This window comes from Ranitomeya imitator, chromosome 7, assembly GCF_032444005.1.
Source record: "Ranitomeya imitator isolate aRanImi1 chromosome 7, aRanImi1.pri, whole genome shotgun sequence".
NCBI lineage: Eukaryota > Metazoa > Chordata > Amphibia > Anura > Dendrobatidae > Ranitomeya > Ranitomeya imitator.
In genome coordinates, this window is record NC_091288.1 from 29,953,376 (window position 1) to 29,967,171 (window position 13,796).

Consider the following 13,796-nt stretch of genomic DNA (forward strand, 5'->3'; position numbering starts at 1 on the left):
CAATGGGTGCGCTAACGGACCCGTTGCATGGCGTTAATTGCGACATTTTCACCGTGCAATGCAGTCCGTTAGCGTTAACCCATTAACGCAATGTGAACCTAGCCTTATCTCATCACTACTTAGTACTACAACCACCAGTAGAAACAGGCAGCTCCTGGTTTTGGTCAGGTCCAAATCACTCAGATATAGAAATGTAACAGTGGAGAAGAAAAAGTACCCCAAGATGGTATTAAAAAACATTTTAGGACTTTTCATCCCTTTTGGTTTTGCAGGACAAGAATTCGATGTCCGAGCCAAATGTGTCATCAACGCCACTGGGCCATTCACAGACTCTCTGCGCAAAATGGATGATCAGCAAACCAACAAAATCTGCCAACCGAGCGCCGGTGTGCATATTGTTATGCCCGGGTATTACAGGTATTGTCCATAGATTATTATTTGTGCTGATTCATTAGAGGTGCTAAAGTTAAATGGTTATTGTACAGAAACAACTACTGACGTATGTATTGTTAGTGGAGATCTACCATATTTTTCAGACTATAAGATGCACCGGACCATAAGACTCACCCCAAATTTGGGGTGAAAATTGCAGAAAAGAAGATTTTTTTTATAAGATGGGGTCCGTCTTATTGTCCGAATTTATAGTATCTTACCTGAGGGCTGGCGGTGGCAGAGCAGGGTTACAGGAGGCATGGTGTCAGCAGAGGTGGGGTGATGCGGTACGGCGTGCACCTGAGCAGGGTCCCTTCCTGCTTAGGTGGGCGACGCCATGGCCTGGTGTCCATGGGGGGTTGCAGCAGTGGTGTGGCGACAGCAGAGGTGCGGGGATAATGAGCGGTATGGCGTGAGCAGGGTCCCTTCCACAGGTGAGGTGATGCAGCGGCCCGGTATCCATTCCAATGTGAGCAGCAGAGCCGGGTTAATTACCTGTTTATCGGTGGTGGTGGCCATCTTCCTGAGGCTGCGCGTGCGCAGATGGAGTGCTCTGCTTCCTGGGGCTTCAGGAAAATGGCCGCGGGAGGCCGCGTGTGCGCAGATGGAGATCGCGGCGGCCATTTTCCTGAAGCCGAGATCTAAATAGGGATTAAAGGGAATCTGGCCACATGAAATCTGAAAGCAGCATAATAGAGAGCAAGAAAGCCTGATTCCAGTGATGTATCACTTGCTGGGCTGCTTGGCGCAGTTTTGAGAACATCCCTGTTTTATCTGTTATAGATGTAACAGTGGTCAGAATGTTGAGCCATGTATAACCCCGCCCACGCTATCGATTGGCAGCTTCCTGTGTACACTGTTAGCAACCAGCCAATCAGTGGTGGGGGTGGGGATACACAGATTATCTGGACTGCTGTACACGTGACGCCTAGTCAGTTATAATCCCTTGCTGTCAAAACACTGATTGTATTGAAACTACAGCGCACATCCTAGTAAGTGACACATTACCGTAATCGGGCTCTCTTGCTCTATATTATGCTGCTATGAGATTAAATAGTGAAAACCTGCTGGCAGATTCATTTTAACTGCTTCTTGACCGTACACATTTTTATTATTGCATTAGATTTTTTTTTTCTTATAGGATTTTATTTTTTTCAACAACATATGAAGGCTCGTATTGTTTTTCAGGATGAGTTGTAGTTTTGAATGACACCATTCATTTTATGACATAATGCCTTGTAAAATAAGAAGAAAAATTCCAAATGGGGTAAAATATTAAAAGAATGCAATTCCGCCATTGTTTTATGGGGTATATACATTGTGTGGCAAAAAATGACCTCTGGGCATGATTCTCCAGATCAATATGTTTGCAATACCAAGCTTAGAGTATGCGCATGTTTATGAACGGGACATTCACCCTGTTAGCCAGTCTGGGCGCAGAGTTGCGGCAGTGGGGGGCAGAGTTGCGGCAGTGGGGGGCAGAGTTGCGGCAGTGGGGGGCAGAGTTGCGGCGGTGGGGGCAGAGTTGCGGCAGTGGGGGCAGAGTTGCGGCGGTGGGGGCAGAGTTGCGGCGGTGGGGGCAGAGTTGGGGCGGTGGGGGCAGAGTTGGGGCGGTGGGGGCAGAGTTGCCACCATTCTTTCAGACTGCGAGTATTTCCTGGTTCAAAATTAATGAGGATTTAAAAAATAAATAAGTAAATATGGATCCTGATGGACCGGGACTGATCTTTCCAACAGATACTGGATCTGTGACATCCAATGTGAATCTTGTACAAATAGAAGCTGAGACGCCATTGTCCGATTGTTATCTGTCAAATGCTCAATGTTGTCCGACCACTTACCATTTTTTACATCCAGCTGATGGGAGTAAGAAAATCATAAGTTGGTGACAGTAGAAACGTAGGCAAATAGCCTTTTCAGAGAGGAAGAGGACAAGGACTCTAGCGCCACCCATTGGACGTAGCAATCCTACAAGTCAATCTGGACCCTATAACGAGTATTGCCACATGACTTTGGATAAAAGCCAAAACCAGAACCTCAATTAGCAGACACATGTTTCGGGATGTTTTCCCCTCCTCAGTACAAAGCAAGAGATCTAATTTGGCTGTATGAACACAGTAATCTTTTTCATTTTTGATCATTGGTATCTGGTATTCCATGTGTCTATTTTTTTTTTTTTCCGCACATGACAATGCTCTCAACTGATAATGGTTGATATCTCTTGCAGCCCTGATAATATGGGACTGCTGGATCCCGCCACCAGTGATGGCAGAGTTATTTTCTTCCTGCCATGGGAGAAGATGACCATCGCTGGAACCACTGACACTCCAACGGAGATCACCCACCACCCAATTCCCACCGAGGAAGACATTAATTTCATATTGACTGAAGTCCGCAACTACCTGAGCAGTGATGTGGAAGGTAAGCCGCACCGCAGTCCTGTCTTTATTCCGGAATCTTGTATTTTTTATTTTTATTTTTTTTTTTACACTCCCCTTTCATTCTTGAGGGTGAGAACATTGTCCGTCATTCTTATCCCCTAACACTGTGACATTTAGATGAAATATTGAGGATGGAGGGAGCTCTGTCCCAGAGAATGATTTTTTTTTATTATTTATTATAATATTTTTTTATTATCCTAATTAATTTTGGTCATAATTGTAACTTACCTATTGGCGAAAAAATGATGCCCGATTTTCTCCCTGCCCACCCTGTGTGTAGTTTTCTAAAATCTTCGCACTGACTATTAGAATGATGAGATATACTGTAATTACCTAAATTATATAAAGCATCCTGACGTTTCTTGCCTTTACTGTTATAAGTTATTTTTTACATGTGGATAAGTAAATCTTTGCCATATAGATCTTCTTCTCCTTCCATCAGACTGTTAGACCCCCCCTTACAGATTCTGTAAATTCCCATTAATGACTTCAGCCCCGCACAGTATCTAGAATTATACAGTAAAGAGTAGACCCTGAGGAGGGGGATGCTGCTGCAGGTTCACTGTGTCTGTGAGACTGCAGGACAGGAAGTAGAAGTTCGGAGACATCTGATTGGCTGAGGGCAGCTCAAGCATCAGACGAGGAAAAGTGAAAATATACTGTACATTTTCAGATGGCTAGAAATCAACCTCCTTAATAAAACCATGTCTACATCTAAAGCAGTTTAAGGAAATCCTGTTTAATTTTCTTTTTCTTTATAGTAATAAATACACTTAAGGGAATCTGTCAGCAGGATTCTGCTATGTAATCCAAGAGCACCATGATGTAGGAGCACATACCCTGATACCAGCAATGTGTCACTCACTAGGCTGTGTTTTTGATGTGTCAATACAATCATCAGTTTATCACTACAGTACAACTTGGCACATGCAGGGTAATCCGACCCCTCCCCCAGCACACTGATTACCAGCTCTGTCAGTATACAAAGCTTTGGTGTGAGCGGGGTTATATTCAGCTCAAAACTGAGCTCTGCTAGATCTGCAGCGGAGAAGACTGTGCACCAAGTAAACTAACTGATATTTTGCTGGAATCAGGGTCTCTGTCCCTACCCAGTGTCAGACTAAAGAACATTGGGCCCACCAGATGATTTGATTCTGAGGGGCCACCTTTCTCCCCAACTCAAGAGCCCCATAGCTGCTGCAAGGTTTGTACTATGAACTCTCCTGAAGAAGAAGCTAGGGCCCACCAGAGGATTCTCCGGTTCTCTGGTTGGCCAGTCCAACACTGTCCCTACCTCACAGTTCAGATTACATAGGAAAAACACAGATTCCCTTTAAAAGTATTTAGAAATAAATCTACTTTGTGTTCTAGAAGTTCAACCTTGCCGGGGAGGGGGACCTCCAAGGCCTCCAATAGGCCTCCCTGACTTCCCATCCTATTTAACTATAAGGCAGCTGGTTGCAGCAGGAGCCTCTCCCCTCTGCTCTGCCTGCAGTAGGAGAAAAAGATTGTTGGCTCCACCCCTTTCATTAAACACTGCCCTCTTATTCATTACCTAGCTGGAAATAGAACAGATCAGCAGGAGAATAACCCCTGTGTCCCCTACAGGATTTCTGCAAGACTTCCCTCTTCAGGATCCTATAGAAAATGCTACTGACTTTAGAGCCGAGACTTATCACATTTATCATTTACTAGATGGTGGCCCGATTCTAACGCATCGGGTATTCTAGAATATGCATGTCCACGTAGTATATTGCCCAGCCACGTAGTATATTGCCCAGCCACGTAGTATATTGCCCAGTCACGTAGTATATTGACCAGCCGCGTAGTATATTGCCCAGCCACGTAGTATATTGCCCAGCCACGTAGTATATTGCCCAGCCACGTAGTATATTGCCCAGCCACGTAGTATATTGCCCAGCCACGTAGTATATTGCCCAGCCATGTATAGTATATTGCCCAGCCACGTATAGTATATTGCCCAGCCCAGCCACGTAATATATTGCCAAGCCCCGTATGTAACAGGTTAAAAAAGACTTAAAATAAAAAATAAACATATACTCCCCTTCCGAAGGCCCCTTGTAGTCCTGTCGCCTGTGTGCGGTGCATGCGGCAGCTTCCAGTCCCAGGGTTGGTATGAGCGCAGGACCTGTGATGACGTCGTGGTCACATGACCGTGACGTCATGGAAGGTCCTTCTCGCATAGCATTCTTGGCACTGGAACCTGCCGCTTGCACTGCCGAGGACAGGACGTGACGGCGGAGGGTGAGAATTTTTTTTTTTTATTATTATTTGTAACATTAGATTTTTTTTTACTATTGATGCTGCATACACAGCATCAATAGTAAAAAGTTGGTCACACAGGGTTAATAGCTGCGTTAATGGAGTGCGTTACACTGCGGCATAACGCGGTCCATTAACGCTGCCATTAACCCTGTGTGAGCTCTGACTGGAGGGGAGTATGGAGCGGGCACTGACTGCGGGGAGGAAGGAGCGGCCATATTGCCGCCGGACTGTGCCAGTCGCTGATTGGTCATGGGCGTTTTGCCATGACCAATCAGCGACTTGGATTTCCATGACAGAGGCCGCGACCAATGAATATCCGTGACAGACAGACAGATGGAAGTGACCCTTAGACAATTGTATAGTAGATTCCTGGTTTTATTCTCCCTTTGCAGACATTTTACATATTTTTTATGACTTCCCTCCATAGTTAAGTTTCGGAGAGCTCCATGAAATGTGCCTTCTGCGCTGAGAAGGGTGCTGCTAATTTCTGTGATTAGCATAATGAGTTTACTTTTCTGTAAAATGTACTCTGTATGTTATTCACACTTAGCAAATGCAAACACAGGAAAAAAAAAAAGTATCGCTCATCTTCTCTGGCGAAGTGGTGAATAAGAAGCGAGCAATTATTCAATGTGTTCTTTATGACAGCAATTTGTCATTTCATCTGCATCCTTTAAGGTGACAGCAATCTTTCATTACGTTCTATTTTTGGCCAAAGTACCTTTCTCCTGTTGTGCGCTTGTTGTGCGCTCCGCCCCCTGCGGTGGAAGCCGTCATCTAGTCGATTGCCCCAACTGTATCCATCCGCGGCCATGGCTTTCAGTTTGGGGTGTTTTGCGCTTGGGTGACCACGTTGCTGTTTTCTTACGAGCATTGCAGTCTATGATTTGTGTTGGATGTGCGTGGAAGAAAAACAATTTTTTTTTTGGTATTGCTCTTTAACTCCTTAACTACAAATGGCATCCTTGGGCCTTGAGGACGCGATTATATATTTTGAAATCACTGATTACAGTGGTTGCTGGTGGGTGACAGAAGGAGCTTTCTCCCTCTGTGCAACTGCTTAGATGTCCCGGTCATTAGGAAATTGAGAGGTTAAACGGGTGGGATCTAAATGACCGTAAGGAGTTCTCCTCATCGAGAACATTAAGGGCAGATTGCCATTCTGTACTTTGGTGTGGTCTCCCTCAGAAAAAATGTGGTATTTTCACATGTGGGACCATGGCCTTCACATTTGTAGGAATGAGTGGGAGATAATATAGGGCAAAATACCCTGATTCCAGCAATGTGTCTCTTAGGCCGGGTTCACATTAGCGTATGTGTGCGCAGCGTATATCTGCGTACCGGTCCGCATGCATCTTGAGTACATATATTTAACATTGGGTAAGCAGGGACATGCGTTTGTCTGCGCATGCGTCTGCGAGCGTCGTTTTGACGTGCCGCCGAATGCAACATGGTGTGTTTCCGTGCGGTCGACCGGCACGTCAAAACAACGCATCCGCAAACGCATGTCTCTGCGTACCCAATGTTAAAGATGGGTACGCAGGACGCATGCGTAGCTGTGTGGATATGAAGGGAAAAAGTACGCAGGGCCGCTGAACGCAAATGTGTACTTGGCCTAAGACGTGAGCTGTGTATAATCCCGCCCACATCCCTGATTGGTAGCTTGTTGACACTGTACCCAGGAAGCTGCCAATCAGTGGTGGGGGCAGGCTACACAGATGAGCCAGACTGGTGTGCACGTGACACCTAGTCCAGCAGTGATAATCAGTTCTGTCTGGATTGTTCCTTTGTCATTCTTACAAGTGATTTAGGATTGTTAATATTTTTTTTTGTATGATGGTTCCTACCCACTGTGTTACACGGGACATTACTGCACTTCTGTTTTTCACATTCTCTTGACACGTGGAAGAACGTTGTGTGGGTTTCCTGGTGCCTTTATAAACACAAGACGTTGTGGGGCAGCGCGAGACTATCTTTCCATACTGTGCTGATGTGTACAGTGTTAGATGATATCAAGACTTTCTGATGTTATTTTATGTCTGTGATATTTAGAACTTTTGCATTTTTTTTTTCCCTTGCTGGAATTATCATTTTATTTTTAGGTTTGCTAAATTTAGGTCAGCGGCACAGAGAAATCCTGGAAAGAGGAAACTGTTGTAAAGGAAGTGATCTAAATGTGGAGCATCAAAAGTTGATCTGGGGGTGGATCTGTGCTGGGTGTTTTTATTATTATTTTTTTTTACATTTTCTTTCCTTATTTCACCTGGGCGTTAACATTTTTTTTAAATAAATAGAAATGCGTACAAATGCAAATCACAGCAATCTCTGTGGGAGCGATTGTTTTCCAGTTGGAAGCTGGTTCATATTTAAAAGGGGGTGGGGGGTCTCTATTAAAAATTGGCTGAATACAGAAAAATTTATAAAAATAATTCCCCCTTTAGTACCCACTCAAGCACCTCTGGTAGTCCCATCAACCTCCTTTTTAATGTATCTTTTATTCAGGGGAGCATGCAGCAGAATGTCTCTGCCTGCCTCTATCCCCTGTCTCGTCCCCTCTCCATAGAACTTTACGAGCACCAACTGTTATTTCCTATCTCAGCATTGGGAAATCTATATTTATTAAAGAAAGATTTTACCCGTGAATTGAGGTTATTCAAAATGAAATGGTCCATGAGGAGATGGATAAATCCTATTCTCTTCACACTCTTGGGTGGGTGCCTATAAAAGTTCTTTATTGTGTTTCCACAATAGATGAAAAAGCATATGTATTTTTTCTTTTATGCAGGTGAGAAAAAAACAAACAAATAGCGTTTCGCCTTCCCAAGTCTTTTTCACGCGGTCGCAGCGCAATAAAGTGATAGGGGATAAGCTCGAGTATGGCGTATGACATTGTATAGCGTGCGTGGACACATCTTGTGCCGCCGCTCTCTCCACAGCTTTATCCACGATCGCTTTCTTGTGCCGCGACTACGTGAAAAAGACTTGGGAAATGAGTCGAAATGTGTTTTGTTTTTCATCGCCAGCATAAAAGAAAAAATATATCTGCTTGTTCTTTATTGTGATACGCTATTTCCACAATAGATGAAGTTTTATTTGCACCAGGGACCAGGGCGTAGTTGCTAATAATACAAAAATAAGGAGACGGAGCTAAAATGCTGAGACAAATCGTGCTAATATCATTCTAACCATGTAATTAATGATGCTCAGGTTTTCAAGAACAGGGGCTGCTCTTATTATTATTATTATTATTATTATTATTATTATTATTTATTTATATAGCACCACTAATTCCATGGTGCTGTACATAAGAAAGGGGTTACATACAGGCAGAGCCGGCGTCCGCACCCGGCGCACCTGGGCAAATGCCGGGGCCCTGGGGAGAGAGGGGGGCCCACTCACGCTATCATAGATACAGCTGGGAGAGCAGAGCAGGAGAACATGCTCTCTCCGCCCACAAAGTCACTGCTGGCTGCCTTCTCTCTTAACCCCCATGTGCCAGCTCTGACACAAGCATCTTCTCACTCAGTCAGTGCAGCCAGGCAGGCACATAGGGGTTAAGAGAAGGCAGCCAGGCCAGTGTGACATTGTTTGTGGGCGGAGAGAGCACGTTCTCCTACTCTGGCCCCTGGCTGGCTGCAGTGCTGAAGTTTAACAGGCAGATTCCGGAGCTCCTACCAGTGACTGAGTGAGTGCTATGGTATCCAGCAGTGGTTGCAGTTGGACTTGTGGCTCAGTCTGCTGCTGTCTGTCTCCGCTGCCTAAAAATGTGGGTGATGTCTGGAGGAGCAGCTGGTGGGGTGCAACCTGCAGCCACCCAGCTCTCCCAGAATACATGCATGCTGCACCAAACCTGCACCAGTGGGGTAGGAAGAAGCTTAACCCCTTCCCATCTATATGAAGGTTATTGCTGAACCTTAAAGATAACAATCCGACCGGCATAAATGGGGTTAACCAGATACCAGGAGGAAGGGGAGCTGCTGCCATGGATAAAACTGAGCTGTGGGCTGTACATTGGGGCCCCGTGGCCCCAGGCTGGTGACTGGAGGGACTCTGCCCAGTGCTGGCATGTGCGTGATTTCTGCGTCTCAGCTTCTCTCCTCCACATCACACTGTGCAGTCACAGCAACATTGGTTGTGTCTGTCCAGGTCCCAGCAGCTGCCACTGCTCCCACCAAGGACATGGCATCACTTAACCCTTCCCCTGCAGCCACCGGCAACAAATCCACATTATTCCTTGATTAAATCAGGTTCTAACCCAATAAAGGAGCAGACATTTCCTGCTGCCATTAGGGTCCGGGAGGGGGTGACATTGGCTGCCCTGCTACTCTGAAGTGGGGGGTGACAAGTGTAACATGGGGTAACGATGACGGAGAAATGCACAGGATAATAGTGAGCGCGACAGAGTGCAGTGTATGGTATGGAGCAGTCGGGGTGGGCTGCAGGATCCCCCCATACTGTACATGACTGCTCGGGACAGGGAGGCGTTTAATGAGCTTCTAATGGTGGGGCACTAATTGAGTCGTTAGGGTTTGTGGAAAGGATTCAGCATCAGGTCCCTCATTAATGCCCGAGCCGCCTGTTACTTTGTAGCACAGATCTGTTGGGGCCGCAAAACCAAACAACGTTGTTTATGTAGAAAAGTCTTTGTTTCATAGAAAAACTCAAAACAGAAAAGATTTTCTGATACAACAACGCCCTGCTCAAGACACTGCACAGCACCTCTCCTGTATATATTCACTGCACAGCACCTTTCCCCCTGTGCATATACACTGCACAGTACCGCTCATCCTGTATATATACACTGCACAGCACCTTTCCTCCTGTAAATATACACTGCACAGCACCTCTCCTGTATATATACACTGCACCTTTCCTCCTGTCCTATGTATACACTGCACAGCACCTCTCCTGTATATATACACTGCACAGCACCTTTCCTCCTGTATATATACACTGCACAGCACCTTTCCTCCTGTAAATATACACTGCACAGCACCTCTCCTCCTGTATATATACACTGCACAGCACCTTTCCTCCTGTAAATATACACTGCACAGCACCTCTCCTGTATATATACACTGCACCTTTCCTCCTGTCCTATGTATACACTGCACAGCACCTCTCCTGTATATATACACTGCACAGCACCTTTCCTCCTGTAAATATACACTGCACAGCACCTTTCCTCCTGTATATATACACTGCACAGCACCTTTCCTCCTGTAAATATACACTGCACAGCACTTCTCCTGTATATATACACTGCACCTTTCCTCCTGTCCTATGTATACACTGCACAGCACCACTCCTGTATATATACACTGCACAGCACCTTTCCTCCTGTATATATACACTGCACAGCACCTTTCCTCCTGTATATATACACTGCACAGTACCACTCCTCCTGTCCTGTATATATACACTGCAGAATTTACAATAGCTGTCATTCATGTAAGAAGTGAAATCTGGCATTGTACTATACCTATATTTCTCTGCCGTATCTGTGCATCATAAATCGGGTTATGTGTTAAAGGGGGGGGGCCCACTGAGACTCTTTCGCCCGGGGCCCTTAAAAACCTGGAGCCGGCCCTGCATACAGGGTTATAGATATCGTTTGCAGTAAACAAATTTACAATGACAGACTGGTGCAGAGGGCTTCTCCTTATTCTGACTCGTAGAGGGGGGGTCCCAAGCAGTGGATCGCCATGGTGACATATTGTGTAATTTTGAGGGAGTCTAGCCGGAGCCGTGACCATCAGCAAACACTGCATTTATGTGGAATGTATGGCTTTTCCCAATGATACAACTGGTCACATTGGGTTTATAGCACTCAGAACCACCAGGACCAACCCCTCTCCCCCCCCCAATTTTATTTTTTTCAGAATGATCTCATAAGATGTTTTTATTTGGGAGATCCACCATTCAATTACTCCATCGAGATCATATATAGGCTGCTTTAAACATTTATACGATTATTATTTTTTTTTTTAAAAGGAACCTCTATAATCTGTGCTGTAATGACGCCATTATCTCCGTAATGCAGCTTCCAGCAGTGTTTAATTGCTACGCCGTCAAGGATGCTGTCATTTTGGATGCTATGGCCACAACCAACCTTCATCTAAAGGTGATGTAAATGATCCAAAACTTATAACTGCCCCCGTTTCTCTTGTCACGTGCAAAGATGAGTGATGTATTCATTTCTAAAGAAGGAGAGATGGCTCACCCTAGCGTGGCTACCTTGTGCTGTCATCCTAGAACATCACACCCGCTCCTGTCTATTGATACCAGTGATGTCTTCTTATGTAGATGACATACTTTTTTTCATGCTTTTTGTGTTTTGTTCCAGGCATCATCATAATAATAATCTTTATTTTTATATAGCGCTAACATATTCCGCAGCGCTTTACAGTTTGCACACATTATCATCACTGTCCCCGGGGCTCACAATCTAGAATCCCTATCAGTATGTCTTTGGAATGTGGGAGGAAACTGGAGAACCCGGAGGAAACCCACGCAAACACGGAGAGAACATACAAACTCTTTGTTTGGAGGATATTAGCGAAGGGAATGAGGATGTCGAGTCCATATGGGTCGAAATTCATGGAGGGAAAAATGGTAACAAAATTCTCATTGGGGTCTGTTACAAACCCCCAAATATAACAGAAACCATGGAAAGTCTACTTCTAAAGCAGATAGATGAAGCTGCAACCCATAATGAGGTCCTGGTTATGGGGGACTTTAACTACCCGGATATTAACTGGGAAACAGAAACCTGTGAAACCCATAAAGGCAACAGGTTTCTGCTAATAACCAAGAAAAATTATCTTTCACAATTGGTGCAGAATCCAACCAGAGGAGCAGCACTTTTAGACCTAATACTATCTAATAGACCTGACAGAATAACAAATCTGCAGGTGGTTGGGCATCTAGGAAATAGCGACCACAATATTGTGCAGTTTCACCTGTCTTTCACTAGCGGGACTTGTCAGGGAGTCACAAAAACACTGAACTTTAGGAAGGCAAAGTTTGACCAGCTTAGAGATGCCCTTAATCTGGTAGACTGGGACAATATCCTCAGAACTAATAATACAGATAATAAATGGGAAATGTTTAAGAACATCCTAAATAGGCAGTGTAAGCGGTTTATACCTTGTGGGAATAAAAGGACTAGAAATAGGAAAAACCCAATGTGGCTAAACAAAGAAGTAAGACAGGCAATTAACAGTAAAAAGAAAGCATTTGCACTACTAAAGCAGGATGGCACCATTGAAGCTCTAAAAAACTATAGGGAGAAAAATACTTTATCTAAAAAACTAATTAAAGCTGCCAAAAAGGAAACAGAGAAGCACATTGCTAAGGAGAGTAAAACTAATCCCAAACTGTTCTTCAACTATATCAATAGTAAAAGAATAAAAACTGAAAATGTAGGCCCCTTAAAAAATAGTGAGGAAAGAATGGTTGTAGATGACGAGGAAAAAGCTAACATATTAAACACCTTCTTCTCCACGGTATTCACGGTGGAAAATGAAATGCTAGGTGAAATCCCAAGAAACAATGAAAACCCTATATTAAGGGTCACCAATCTAACCCAAGAAGAGGTGCGAAACCGGCTAAATAAGATTAAAATAGATAAATCTCCGGGTCCGGATGGCATACACCCACGAGTACTAAGAGAACTAAGTAATGTAATAGATAAACCATTATTTCTTATTTTTAGGGACTCTATAGCGACGGGGTCTGTTCCGCAGGACTGGCGCATAGCAAATGTGGTGCCAATATTCAAAAAGGGCTCTAAAAGTGAACCTGGAAATTATAGGCCAGTAAGTCTAACCTCTATTGTTGGTAAAATATTTGAAGGGTTTCTGAGGGATGTTATTCTGGATTATCTCAATGAGAATAACTGTTTAACTCCATATCAGCATGGGTTTATGAGAAATCGCTCCTGTCAAACCAATCTAATCAGTTTTTATGAAGAGGTAAGCTATAGGCTGGACCACGGTGAGTCATTGGACGTGGTATATCTCGATTTTTCCAAAGCGTTTGATACTGTGCCGCACAAGAGGTTGGTACACAAAATGAGAATGCTTGGTCTGGGGGGAAATGTGTGTAAATGGGTTAGTAACTGGCTTAGTGATAGAAAGCAGAGGGTGGTTATAAATGGTATAGTCTCTAACTGGGTCGCTGTGACCAGTGGGGTACCGCAGGGGTCAGTATTGGGACCTGTTCTCTTCAACATATTCATTAATGATCTGGTAGAAGGTTTACACAGTAAAATATCGATATTTGCAGATGATACAAAACTATGTAAAGCAGTTAATACAAGAGAAGATAGTATTCTGCTACAGATGGATCTGGATAAGTTGGAAACTTGGGCTGAAAGGTGGCAGATGAGGTTTAACAATGATAAATGTAAGGTTATACACATGGGAAGAGGGAATCAATATCACCATTACACACTGAATGGGAAACCACTGGGTAAATCTGACAGGGAGAAGGACTTGGGGATCCTAGTTAATGATAAACTTACCTGGAGCAGCCAGTGCCAGGCAGCAGCTGCCAAGGCAAACAGGATCATGGGGTGCATTAAGAGAGGTCTGGATACACATGATGAGAGCATTATACTGCCTCTGTACAAAT

General features: G+C 44.4%; 1 protein-coding gene across 2 annotated transcripts in view; it reads left to right on the forward strand.

Moving 5' to 3' along the window:
• The window catches only part of GPD2 (glycerol-3-phosphate dehydrogenase 2), a 149,768-nt gene that overhangs the window by 88,612 nt on the left and 47,360 nt on the right, over positions 1-13,796 (forward strand). For both annotated transcript variants that reach the window (XM_069732962.1, XM_069732963.1), the window contains exons 8-9: positions 273-417; positions 2,660-2,853. In XM_069732962.1, coding sequence (XP_069589063.1) covers positions 273-417; positions 2,660-2,853 — 339 coding nt within the window. The remainder of the gene's footprint in view (positions 1-272; positions 418-2,659; positions 2,854-13,796) is intronic.